This window comes from Chrysemys picta, chromosome 22 (assembly GCF_011386835.1).
Source record: "Chrysemys picta bellii isolate R12L10 chromosome 22, ASM1138683v2, whole genome shotgun sequence".
NCBI lineage: Eukaryota > Metazoa > Chordata > Testudines > Emydidae > Chrysemys > Chrysemys picta.
In genome coordinates, this window is record NC_088812.1 from 20,570,599 (window position 1) to 20,584,092 (window position 13,494).

Genomic DNA, 13,494 nt, shown 5'->3' on the forward strand with positions numbered 1-13,494 from the left:
TTCGATACCACCCCGGCCAGGCAAGATGCCCAAAGCAGATTCAACTAGGAACTGGCTCCTGCTTCCCTGCCTATGGCTAGATCTTCAGGATGCCTCCATGGCAGAGATACCCAGGCTGCCAGCAGCTGCCCAGGAGGGAGGCATGGTCTTGGGGGCAATATCCTAAGCAGAGCAGCTAAGGAGAAGCCTAGATTAAGTCTATCTCCTACCAGCCATGAAGCTTTGATTTAAGCACAATGCAATGGGACCAACCTAGGCACGGCATCCTTTGGCTGTTAAAAAGTCATCTACTGTCTCCATAGCAACCACATCACGGAGGGTGGAGCTGCCCATAGAACTGGGCCTCAGATCTTGGCAGTGGCCTGATCTCTGGGCTAGATCTGTCCAAGGGAAGGTACTAAAGCATCAGGTGCTCTAGTTCTCAAAAACTTCCGTCTGTGGACCTAGGAAAGTTCCCTTGGACCAAAAGGTCCAGGAGATGAGGGCTGGTGGGGTCTAGAAAAGTCCACCCACCACATGGTGGTCCAGGGAAGGCTTGAGATGCTCTCAGCCCCATGAAGAACTTCCATGTGATGGCCAAACTATCTCCTGTAGAACCCATGGCAACAGAAGGACTGTGGCTAAGGCCAGATGTTCTAATCTGCTGCAAGGCTACAAACCAAGCGGTAAGATGTCAGCCATGACAGATGGCCACCCCCTAGCCCCCACCCCAAATCTACTTGGCCCTGCTGCCAATCAACCCCCTCCTTCCCCCCCGATCTGCCCTCCACAGTCCAGGCTAAGGGAGGGGTGGTAAGAGTCCTGCACAAAAATACAAAGAACAGGCCAGGAGGTCAGATCCAGATAAGTGACTCTTTATTCAATGTACTGAAAGGCTAAAAAGTTTGGCCCCCAATCCCCCACCCCAAAAGGGAAGAACATTAAAACACAGATGTCTTCCCCCTAGGTGCCAGTGATCATGGGGGAGAGCCTGGTATTTTTGATCTAGACACAGAAAAATGTAGGCTATGACTGAGGGACTGTACAGAGATGTCAGACCCATCCGGCTAGGTGGGAGATACACTAGGAGAGGGGGGGGGGGGGGGGAGACCACTGATGGGGGGATTCCCTTCAGCAGGGGACACTATTGCACATGACTGAGTTAAGCTTTAAGGTACCGCGGCGTTGGCACTTGGACACACACGGCAGGCTCCTCTATACATTACCTGCCGCCGGGCCACGGGGAGTGGTGCCATAGGGCTGGGAGGCCAGCTCCTCCTCGTCCGCCGGGCCCATCTGCAGGGGGCGCTCCAGCTGGCAGCCCCAGTCCCCGGGGAGGGAGATCTTGCCATGCTCTTCCGCTTCGGGGAGGCTGGCCGGCTCTGAGCCCTTGGGGATCTGGTCTCTGGTGCTCTCGGCCGAGTGCTCTTCACTTTCCAGGGAGGAGAGGCCCGGGCTCTTCCCGCAGCTGTCAGTGGAGTGGAGGTGGAAGACGGCGTCGAAGGAGGTGGCCGAGTTGGTGGAGGCTGGCGTCCCGGTGCCGGCGTCACCTGAGCCCAGCTCCTCCAACTCCTCCAGGGATGGCTTATGGGGTGAGGACGGCGCCCGGAACACCAGGGGCTTGCCCATGGCAGGGAAGCCGGGCTCCTTCAGGAGGTCTCCATCCAGCTCCCCCTCCTCCTCGGAGGACACTGTGGGCTCGGTGGGCGGGTCACCTAGGAGCTCGTCTGCTGGGAGGGTCTCTGCCTCGTCATCCCCCTTGTCCATGTGGATCCCCAGGTCCTGCTCCCCTGGCAGGTCCTCCAGGGGGCTGCGGGGGAAGCTCTGTTCTAGCTTCTCGTCCGACTTGGACTCCACGCCGGAGCTGCTGTCGTAATCCCGCAGCTCCTCTGGGGTGCTGGTCTCGCTGCTGCTCTTGCCAGCCAGGTCGGGGCCGCTCAGCGTGCTGGACTTGGAGCGGCTCTTGGACGGCCCCTCTGACTCGGCGCTACTGGACGACAGCTGCCCTGGGGGAGGGGGGCGTTGGGCCGGCTCCTGCAGCAGCTCCAGGCTTTTCAGGGGCAGGCTCTGAGGCTTGTGCACAGTCACCTCGGGACCCAGTGGTAACTCCCGCTGGGCATGTGGCTCCAGATCCTCCAGCACATCAGCCCCACCCTTCAGTGGGGGCTCCCCCTCCGTGGGCCCCACCTCGGCAACGTCTCCAGGAGAACTTAGGCAGGCGCATTGCAGCTCGGCTTCCTCAAGGCTTCTTAAGGTGACTCCGGCCAGCTCAGCACTAGGGAGGGACGTGCCAGGAGAAGCGACACTGGGTTGGTCTTCAGGGCCCTTGATGTCCTCAGGGAGCTGTTCTGTGGGGGGAACAGCTTCCTCTGGCTCATGCCCTGCACGGACAGGCTCTCCGCTGAGCCCCTCTATCCCCTGGGAAACCGCCGCTGCCTCCTTTGGACTAGTCACTCCTTCGGGATCCAGATCCCCCATCTTCCCAGAGCCCCTGCAAGCACCCTGGGTTCCTCTCTCCAAGGGAAGAGCATCCTGGGTCTCCTGTCCACGCCCTGGCGGGGTCAGAGAGACACTCCCATCCCTCTCCTCTCTCAGCTCCACGGCTCCTGGCTCTGCCACATCTTCTGGGGAGGAACCCTCCAGGCCAACCCGAGGAAGCGAGTCTGTCTCGTGCGTCGACCACTCTGCCTCTGGCTCATCCAGCAGCTCTTCCTCCCACTCTCCCCCTCGCAGCAGCTCTGCCGGGTGCTTCGGTGACCCACAGGGAGATCGCTGTCCCCCTGTGCCACCCCGAGTGTCCTCTTCGCTGAGGGGCAGCATCTGGGAGGCCCTGGCTGGGCAGGAGGAATCCAGCTGGGCTGGGGCCAGGCAGGTCACGTCTTGAGCTGCTCTTCCTTCGCCTTCCGGCCACAAATCTAGGTGCTCAGCCGCCATTGGGGCTTCCTGGCAGGGCAATGGTTCCCCCTGGGCTGCTGGGCCAGTCTCACAGGGGTCTAGAAGCATAGACGGGGTGTCCACCAGGCTCTGCTCTCCCTGGGGTTGGAGTGTCACATCAGGGAGCCCTGTGCCTGCTGGGGGTAGCATCTCCCTGGGAGGAGAGCCCACCCCTTGTGGTGGGGAGAGACTGGTCAGCTGCTGTTCTGCAGGACAGCTCTCTTGGTGGGATAGAGGGTTGGCAGCCACCAGCTCTGGGCCAGATGAGCCTCCTCCTTCCTGGGGTGCTCCACCTCCAACCACCCCTTCCATGTCCCTGGCAGGTGTTTGTTCCGCTCCCAGCACCTCTGGCCTATAGCTCTCGGGAGCATCCCCATCTGCAGGGACCAGCTTGGGCAGGACCGGGCCCACCTCCGGTGTTAATCCTTTCTCATCCAGAGGCCTCACATTGCCCTCAGGGGCTGCCCTTTCTGTACCAGGCAGGATATCAGGAGAGGCCAAAAGGACATTGGCAGCAGCTTCCTTGGCCTCTCCCTGTCCTGGGGAAAGCAGCTTTTTCCTGGGCACAGGCACTGGCTCCAGGTTGTAGCTAGCCTCTTTCTTAGGGGGCTTCTTGCCAGGGCTCCCAGCGGATAACCTCTTCAGGGTGGAGGCTGCTGCTCTCTGTGGGGTGGCAGGATGGCTGCCCCCTGCCTTGGGAGGTGTCTTTGGCCCCTTTGGCTTCTCCAAGGCCTTGGGAGTGGCAGGAACTGGGTGGCTCTTGGCCTTGGGCTCTGCCGGGAGCTTGGCCTTGGAAGTCTTGGCCGGGCCAGCAATCTTGTTGAGGGTGGGGTTCGAGCCAGACAGCCGGGCCCTGGAGACGGGGGCAGCTCTGACGAGGTCTGTAAGGGACAAGAAAGAAGCCAGGTCTCAGGGCCAGGCCCTAGATTTATAGCCAATTGGAAGTGCCTTCTGGGGTAACAGCCAAGCCAACAGAGAGCACTGTGAGCTGCTGCAGCACCCTGGGAAAGCCACTGGCTCCCGCTAGAGTGGCCCAATTCCCACCTCACTCCATGGGGCAAGGATAGAGCAGGCTTTAAGCCACCTTGGTGGTGGTCCTAGTGATGGCCCTGTCCCCAGAGTAACTGGGAGCAGCCACAGGGCTGCTCCAACTCATGCACTGCCTTTGGAGATGAGAGAATATCCCTAAGTGCAGTGCACTCCAGCTGCATTCCTAATGCCCAGGGCTGGGCGCAGAGCCCTGGGGTCTGCTCCATGCTGGCTGGGGTCCCCATGCCCCCAGCATGGTGGGCGGGGGGAGAGACTCTCCGAGGAGCTGAGTCCTGAGCAGCATGTAGGGGCACTGGGGTAACAAAGTGCGGGGTGGAGCTCGTTCCTCAGACGTCCCACCACCGGTCGAGTGAATGGCAGCAACACGCTGCCCTTTGCTACAGCAGATGGGCTACCCCCACTTCTGCCCAGAGTCGGGGCAGCCCGGTGTCCAAAGCAGGCAACCTACGAATACACCTCGCTCCTTTCCCCAGGCACCCTCCCATGGGATCCAACCAGACAATCTCAGATGCCCCGGCTGCCCATACTGTGGAGTCACCGTAGCTTGCTGGTGTCAGATCTAAGCCACCAACCAATGCTTAGTCGTGAGGCACCTGCACCTTTCTTTGCAGAGGCGGTGTTTTTCTGCTGCTGTGGTACTGCTGAGGCCTGGCCACCAGGTGGTGCCATCTGTTTAGGTTTGGCCATGGCTGGTTTGTTACTGGTCAGGGCTCTGGTGGAGACCTGTGTGGTGTCCTTCGTCCCTGGAGCAGGGAGTCTGAAACCAGAACAGAGAGGGGTGAAGAGATAGAGAAGCCACTATGTGTTTGTCTCATGCAATCAATAGAGACGGGTGCATGTCATACCCTGAATACCTAGCTCTTCTACACACTTCTCCCACACAGAGCTCGAAGCCCTGTTCTCCCCACTCTACAGATGGGGAAACTGAGGCACAAGGCAGGGCAGTGACTTGCCCAAGGTCACCCAGCAAGTCAATGGCAGAGCTAGGAATAGAACCCAGGTGGCCTAAGAGCCAGTCCTGCGCTCCATCCACCAGAGGGACCAAGCTGGTACAGCCCAGGGGATGCCAGGACAAACTCCCCCAGTGCACACACTGCTGTACCACAAAGGGACCGCACAGTACCAGCCTGCAGGGCTTGGAGACGGATATTCCCCACCCTGACTGGCTGACTCCTTGCTCCCCAACTAGCTCGAGCAGAGGTTCCTGTCACTGTAGCATCTGAGCACCTCACCTTCTTTACTGCTGTTACTCCAATGTACCCAGGAGGGGAAACTGAGGCAAAGGGGACAAAGTGACTTGCTCAATCTCACACAGGGAGACTGGTGGTGGTGCTGGGAATGGAACCCAGGTGTCTCGAGTCCCCAGCTAGCGTTCTAGCTACTGGGCCATCCTTTCCTTTCTCCACCTAGAAGCACTTGGTCACCTGCCAAACAAATCCAAGCCATCCAGGCCCTTCGCCAACACAGCCCGGAAGCTTAGGGGATCTGAATGGAGGCCACGTTCTGCAAGTAGAGGCTCACCCTCTGGAGAGCTCTGACTGGTGCCCCTCATCACCCCCTTTGTCTTCCAGCTGCAAGCCTCCTCAGCAGGCAGGACCTACCGCTGCTGCAGCGCCTCTGAACAGCTGCTGAGTCCATCAGTCTCAGGGTTACACTAAAACCCCTTCTGAACCACAGCCCATTAGCCCCACCAAATCCACACTGAAGGGTAGCTTGCCAGGCCTCCCCGCAGTGCTGGGCTCAGGATTTGAGAGAGAAAAACGTGAAGAATGTTTGAAGTCACAGTCAAAGCAGAGTTTCCTGCTAACCTGCCGGGTGCAGTGCTGAAAGCCCTCTAGCCCAGGGGTGGATAAACTACGGCCCACAGGCCGGATCTGGCCTGTCAGGGCTTTGGATCCTGCCCCCGGGATTGCCACCCCTGTGGTACCGCGGGTCCTGCGCCGCTCCCAGAAGCGGCCGGACCACGTCCCTGAAGCCCCTGGGGGAGGGGTGGCGGCAGAGGGCTCCGCATGCTGCTCTCATCTGTGAGTACTGCCCACCCAGCCCACCCCCAAGCTCCCATTGGCTGGGAACAGGGAACTGTGGCCAATGGGAGCTTCGGGGGAGGGACCCACAGGCAAGGGCAGTGCCCAGAGCCCTCTGCCCCCTCTCCCCCAGGGGCTGCAGGAACATGGTGCTGGCCACTTCCGGGAGCGGTGCGGGGCCAGGGCAGGCAGGCAGCCTGCCCTGGCCCCATGTGTGCTGCTGCTACCCCGGAGCTGCTCCAGGTAAGCGGCATCGGGCTGGAATCTGCACCCGAACCCCTCCTGTACCCCACACCTCAACCCCCTTCCCTGAGCCCCCTCATGCTCCCTGCAGCCCTCCTGCACCTCAACCCCCTGACCCGAGCCCTTTCCTGCACACCTCACCCCCTCACACACCCTGCACTCCCTCCTGCACCCCAACCCCCTGCCCCAGCCCTACATTCAATTTCCCCACCCAGATGTGGCCCTCGGGCCAAAAAGTTTGCCCACCCCGCTCTAACCCCACCAGTGCACTGGGAAACAAAACTGACTATCCACTCAAGTGAAACTGACAAGCTTGACTCATCTCAGGAGAGTGAAATTGAGCAGCCAGCACTAACTGCAATGAAAGAGACACTCACCCCAGTCATCCCAGATTAAATGCCACACCTGTGGTCCTTCACACCAATGCAAGAGTGCTACCAGACTAGAACGGCATCTGGTCTGTCTGGCAGTCCAGAACCGCTCGAGTCTCACTGAGCTTCCCCCAACCCCCATCCCTAGGCCCACAAAGCTGCAAGACTCCCTCATCAACCTCCTCCTGGGGCTGACCAAGATCATAGAATCAGAGAATCACAGAATATCAGGGTCGGAAGGGACCTCAGGAGGTTTTAGTCCAACCCCCTGCTCAAAGCAGGGCCAATTCCCAACTAAATTATCCCAGCCAGGCTTTGTCAAGCCTGACCTTAAAAACCTTTAAGGAAGGAGATTCCACCGCCTCCCTAGGTAACCCATTCCAATGCTTCACCACCCTCTGAGTGAAAAGGTTTTTCCTAATATCCAACCTAAACCTCCCCAACTGCAACTTGAGACCATTACTCCTTGTTCTGTCATCAGGTACCACTGAGAACAGACTAGATCCATCCTCTTTGGAACCCCCTTTCAGGAAGTTGAAAGCAGCTATCAAATCCCCCCTCATTCTTCTCTTCTGCAGACTAAACAATCCCAGTTCCCTCAGCCTCTCCTCATAAGTCATATGCTCCAGACCCCTAATCATTTTTGTTGCCCTCCGCTGGACTCTTTCCAATTTTTCCACATCCTTCTTGTAGTGTGGGGCCCAAAACTGGACAGTACTCCAGATGAGACCTCACCAATGTCGAATCGAGGGACGTGATCCTTCCCCTCGATCTGCTGGCAATGCCCCTACTTATACAGCCCAAAATGCTGTTAGCCTTCTTGGCAACAAGGGCACACTGTTGAATCATATCCAGCTTCTTGTCCACTGTAACCCCTAGGTCCTTTTCTGCAGAACTGCTGCCTAGCCATTCAGTCCCTAGTCTGTAGCAGTGCATGGGATTCTTCCGTCCTAAGTGCAGGACTCTGCACTTGTCCTTGTTGAACCTCATCAGGTTTCTTTTGGCCCAATCCTCTAAAATGGCCCTGAATCAGCCCAGGAGGAAGCTGGACAGGGAGGTGCACTGCAACAGTGGGGCCTATTTCCACTCCCCCTGGTATCCTGTCTCCAGGCAGAGTTGCTCCTTCACAGAGCAGCAGGTGCTGGCCAGGGTTCTCTGCTCAGAGTCCCTGTCGGGTGCCCTCATTTTGACCTTCCCCCCCCATCCCTGTTTTCACAGGGCTGGAAGGGAGCTCAAGAAGTCATCAAGTCCCTGCCCCAGTGTAGGGGGCTGACCAGTACATCTAGACCATCCCTTACAGCTGTTTGTCCAACCTGCTCTTAAAACCCTCCAGTGACATGGATTCTACAAACCTCCTTTGGAAGCCTGTTCCAGATCTTTAATCTAATTTTCAGCATAGTTAAGCTTTTCCTAATATCTAACCTAAATCTCCCTTGCTGCAGATTAAGGTAATTACTTCTCTTCCTACCTCCAGTGAACATGGAGAACAATCGATCCCAGTCCTCTCTATAACAGCCCTTCCCGTATTTGAAGACCATTGTCTGGTTCCCCCTCAGTTTTCTTTTCTCAGACTAAACACGTCCAGTTTTTTAACCTTTCCACACACAGCAGTTTTCTAAACCTTTGATCATTTGTGTTGCTCTTCTCTGGATTCTTTCTAATTTGTCCACATCTTTCTTAAAGCGCGGTGCCCAGAACTGGACACAGGACTCCAACTGAGGCCTCCCTAGTGCCGAGCAAAGCTGGACAGTTACATCCAACACTCTTGTTAGTACACACCAGAATGATATTAGCCTTTTTTACAACTGCATCATATTGTTGACACACTCAATTTGTAATCCTCTATAAGCCCAGATCCTTTACAGCAGAATGACCACCTAGCCAGTTATTCTCCATTTTGTAGTTGGGCATTTGATTTTTCCTTCCTAAGTGAAGTACTTTGCATGTGTCTTTACTGAAATTCATCTTGAATTCAGACCAATCCTCCAATTTGTCACGGTCATTTCAGACTCTAATCCTCTCCTCCAAAATGCCTGCAACCCCCCGTTTGGTGTCATGTGCAAATTTTATAAGCTTACACTCCCCTCCATGATCCAAATCATGAAAATACTGATGAGTACCAGACCCAAAACTAACCACTGCAGGACACCACACCATTGGAACTACTCTGAGTACCATCTTTCAACCAGTTGCGCACCCACCTTTCCCTAGTTTGCTTATAAGAGAGGATCACATGGGACTGTGCCAAAAGCCTCACTAAAAATCAAGATACACCATGTCTATCCCACCACCCACTAGGCCAGAATGGGTTAATGGATTTTAAGTGAGGGGGATGAACCATTGGTACAGCTTCCCAAGGGGTGTGGTGGCTTCTCCATCACTGGAGATCTTTAAAAAAAACCAAGCCTGGATGTTTTTCTAAGGACGCTCTCTAGTTCAGCCACAGCTACTGCATCCGGGGACTCCTGTGTTGTGCAGCACATGAGCACAGCGGTCTCCTTTAGCCTTCCATGAAGAAAAGCAGCAGCTATTTCTTGTCATCTCTTTGGCTTGTTACACAACATGAAGAAAGCCACCGTTGGGTCCCAGATAAGCCTGTTTCCCAACTATGAACACAACATGCCAGGGCTAGTCACCTATGGCCTGCTGCTCTAACAGCTTTCAAAACCTTGGACACCATGGGAGCCAGTAGTCCAAAGGGATACTGTCCTGTTCCCATATGCTACAATTACCACCATCTAGGCTGCATAAACGCAGGCCAGATAACCCACTTGGTGCTTTGTGCATCAGGCAGGTTCGTGTCTATCTGAGCCAATGCATCTCTTGTAGAAAGACATCCAGGCTCAATTTGGAGGGATGGAGAATCTCCCACAGCCCTACATGAATGGGCCCTGTGTTCTCAGGGCTAAAAATTCACACTTCATGGCTAATCAGAATTTGGCTGGCTTCAGCTTCATTGATCTCATTCGGACTTTGGCTGCTAGATTAGAGAGTCGTCTACTACCAGAAGTCTCCTCCCCGCTTAGGGCCACTGGAATATTTGTCTCATGATATGCAGAACCACAGTTCATCTCCAACAGGAGGCATTTACTGAACTGCAGACAAGCCTTCACTTAGCTTGTGTCCCACTTCTGTCTCCGTTGTTTACCAGGGACCACTCCCTGCCTGGAACACTGTGCAGTTCAGGGACATCTAGTGGCTGAACAACATACTGCCAGCGAACATCCCACCACTCACTAATGAGAGAGAAAATTCAGAAAGGTCTCTAACAGAGTCTGTTTCCGTCTCATCTCAGGCTCTCCCAGGAGCTGCCTCTGATCTGAGACTGTTTTCCTCTGGGAGTTCCCCTAGTTTCAGTGACTCCTGCTACCATCCCTTCTCATGCTGTTATTAGTGTGATTACATCTGATCACATTAGATCAGGTACCACACACACCCTGCACATGCCACTGCTTGCTCCAAGCGGGCTGGGGGTCCCAAGGGCAGTACCTTGACTGGTCAGGAGCCATCCCACATGGAAGTTTCATCCAGACCCCAAAAGCCAGCCTTCCCAGCCCCACCATATGCCCCCTGCTGGGTATCCTGGGGCAGGTTCTTTACCCAGCCCCTCCCACATCTATCCCCATAGTATCAGGAGCAGCCAGCGTGCAGCCGCAGGCAACTCCATACCATACCTGGAAGGCTTGGCCGATTCTGGTTTCTCAGGCTTCACTGAGGCCGACTTTGGGACTAGAAACAGGAAGAGAGAGATACTGACAGCTTCAGCGCCAGGAGACGGGAGGTTACTGACGAGGCAACTGGGCAGGTAGGTTAGTGCCAGGGGAACGGGAGTCCCAGCTCTGGGATCCAAGGAGTCAGGGCACACAGGAGGGGGCAGCGCCAGCTTCCCCATCAATGCAGTTCTACCCTCCCTGGAATGGGATTCAGTCTTGGCCCCTCCTAAGACGGGCCTCTCTGGCAGAGGGGCTGGACCCCATGGCCATGGGAGGACAGGCACCATGACCTGCCACACTCGCTGCATGCAGGGGCCTCTCAACCACCCTGGCTATCACTGGTGCAGGGGAAACCAGCAGTTCTATCCTGGGATGTGTGTGGGGGGGAGAGACTAAGGGGACCCTCCCCTGCTAAGTGCTTTACCAATCGTGCCATAGCAGGGCATTGCCCTGCCCCTAAAGCCGGACAGGATGCCACAGCCTGGCTCCCTTATCAGCAACACCAACCCCGCACCCCAGTCTCTCAGAGTCCTGCCAGCTGTTTTATCAGGGGGTTCCCATCACAGCCCAGCACGCTCCTCCCCCCTTCACTATAGATTCACAGTGAGATCCCCCCCTCCAGCCACTCTTCCCCCCCCCCACACCTTAGCAGGGGAATCTCCCTACAGCCTATCAGTCCACAGGGGCCTTAACCACCCTGGCTCAGGACAAGGGGCTCAGGAACAGGCCCTAAGGCACCTGTAGGCCTCAGGGATGCCTGGTGCCACCCACTAGGGTTGCCAATTTGGGTTGGACGTATTCCTGGAGGTTTCACCACATGACAATCTTTAAAGATTGGACTTTTTGTGTCCTGGAGACGCCAAGACAATCCTGGAGGGTTGGCAACCCTTCCTGCTGTTGGCGGGAAGGCGAGGAACATACCCAAGGCCATGGTTGGAACCGGCGTCTTCCTCATGCCCTTCGGCTGCCCGGCCTTGCCCGGCCCAGCCTTCTCCGGAGGCTTTGCCCCGCTCTCACCCACTGGCTTCCTGGCCACTGTTTTGGCCGGAGTGGGCTTGGTAGAGGCAGCACCAGCTTTGGGTGCTGATGCTGCCGCTGGCAGCTTCCTCTGCGAGGCTTCGGCCCTCGGGGGCACCCCATTGCTGAGCAGCTTGGAGCCACCACATGGGGCCGTGGGCGGGCGGGCGTGGTCCGTCACAGGCCGCCTAGCTCCAGGGACGGGGGCTGATCTCACAGTGTTCTTGGCAGGCTTGGGTTTTGCTGCAGGCTGGCCAGCTGCTGGCCCTTTCCCAGCGGTTGCCGTGCCATTGGTCTGGGGAGGGGGGACCCCATTGGCAGTAGCTTTGCCATCCATCTTGTCCCAACCAGGTGCTGGGCAGACCGTCTGCCCCCTCCGCGGTGATGGAGAACAGCCAAATCCTCTTCTGCCACTGAGCTAGAACTGAAAGAGACAGATGTTAATTGCAGAGGGACTAATTCCACCCCACTCTGCAGCACCACCAACTAAAGCTTTGCCTCCCCATTGCTCTCTGGGAGGGAAATCGCTACTAGTCCAGAGCTCAAACCTACTAGCCAGGGACAGAGCTGAAAGATCAGCACCCAACAGCACACCAGGTCAGAAGCCCTGACCTCCCCAGACCTGATGGGAAAGGCCCATCCCCGCCCTTTGTCCATTGATCCCCATCTTCCCTGGCCACCTCTGGCTAGTAGCATCTGAAGCATTCCAAGCACCAGGAAGAGGGGATCTCCCCCACCAGGTCTCTTAATAGTGGAGTGTCTTATACCCTCCCCCTCCCCCATGAATAGCTCCAGCCCTGACATCCTCCTCCTGCTCAGCCTTGCCAAGGGGCACAAAGCAGAGAGTGCCGGTCACTTTCATGGGTGCTCATGGGCAGAGCAGCTGTGAAACTGACTAGAGCCCACACAGGTCTCTATGGTTAGGCAGAACCATGAACAGCAGAGGCGGCACAGAGCTGCCTGAAGGTTCAGGAAGGTAGTGCTGCATTGGGAAAGACTTACAGCCTTAAGCACAAGATTCACTTAAAGTACAAAATTAAATTCGACAGCAATTGATGTCTCAACTGCCCGTCCCTCCACACAGGAAGGGTTCCCACTCTTTTGGAGCTCTGGACTCCGAGATCTCAGAGCATTTTACAGATTGAATGCAATTTATCTGCAAACCCCATCCCCTGCAAGACAGGCCAGCTTCATCCCTATTTCACAGCTGGGGAAACTGAGGCACTGCCAGGGTGGGGATTTGCCCTGAACAACACAGCCAGTCCATGGCTAGCTGGGAATACGCCTTTGCCCAACCTGCTTGGATGGGGAGATTTTTCCCCAGAAGGACTCAAGTCCCTAAATCCCCTTGGATTTAAAGGGAACCCAGATCTCCTGGGATGCAACTCTGATAGCATCCGACCCCAAAACTCACAAGGAAATCCACAAGCCCTTGTGCTTACCAGCTATTATTTACCTCCCCAGAAAACTCTGGAGCTATTAATTCTACTAAGTGGCTGGAATACACTTGAGCAAGAGCAGTTACATAAGAGCAGTTACGTTATAGGCAGGGAGCCCGTTCCCTATTTGCTGCCTGGGCTGCTCAGTTCTAACCAGTGCTCTGTGGACCCTCAGCCAGCTGGTCTCCACAGCGCACACCCGCACTCCACGATCACAGCTTTCAGCCAGGAGCTCAGACTCACATTCAAGAGGAAATAACCACCCAGGAGATGAGTGGTGCTGGCCCCAGTCCAGTAATGAGCAAACTAAGAGCGGTTACAGCCAGGGCTTCTTAGTCATTGGTGGCCAAAACGGGGAGATCCAGTTTGAAAAGGCTCCTGAGAATAGAGTATTTCATGCCCTGAATCCCAGGGGGTTTCCTGCTCTGTCTAAACTAACGCTTAAAGGTGCAATGCTGGGATGTTGGCCCCAAATATGTCAATATCAGACCTCTTCAGTGTTGCCAAGCCCAAGTATGCAGAAATCATGAGATCAGCTTAAGAATTTACACATCTGAGGTGGGATCTGGGTCTTCTGGTTTGAGCCTGTAGTGCTACGGTTGCCAACTTTCTATATCGCACAAAACCCAACACCCCTTCCCCCATGGCCCCAGCCCTACTCACTCCATCGCTCACTGTCCCCCACCCTCACTCACTTTCACGGGGCTAGGGCAGGGAGTGCAGG

General features: G+C 56.1%; 1 protein-coding gene across 3 annotated transcripts in view; it reads right to left on the bottom strand.

Annotated features, from left to right (window-relative positions):
• The window catches only part of PRR36 (proline rich 36), a 41,235-nt gene that overhangs the window by 2,710 nt on the left and 25,031 nt on the right, over positions 1 to 13,494 (bottom strand). For 2 of the 3 annotated variants that reach the window (XM_065575483.1, XM_065575484.1), the window contains 4 exons: positions 11,236 to 11,755; positions 10,276 to 10,330; positions 4,557 to 4,720; positions 1,206 to 3,794 (listed from right to left, as the gene is read on the bottom strand). In XM_065575483.1, coding sequence (XP_065431555.1) covers positions 1,206 to 3,794; positions 4,557 to 4,720; positions 10,276 to 10,330; positions 11,236 to 11,668 — 3,241 coding nt within the window. In that variant the 5' untranslated portion in view covers positions 11,669 to 11,755. The remainder of the gene's footprint in view (positions 1 to 1,205; positions 3,795 to 4,556; positions 4,721 to 10,275; positions 10,331 to 11,235; positions 11,756 to 13,494) is intronic. The other variant, XM_065575485.1, reaches the window with a different exon arrangement.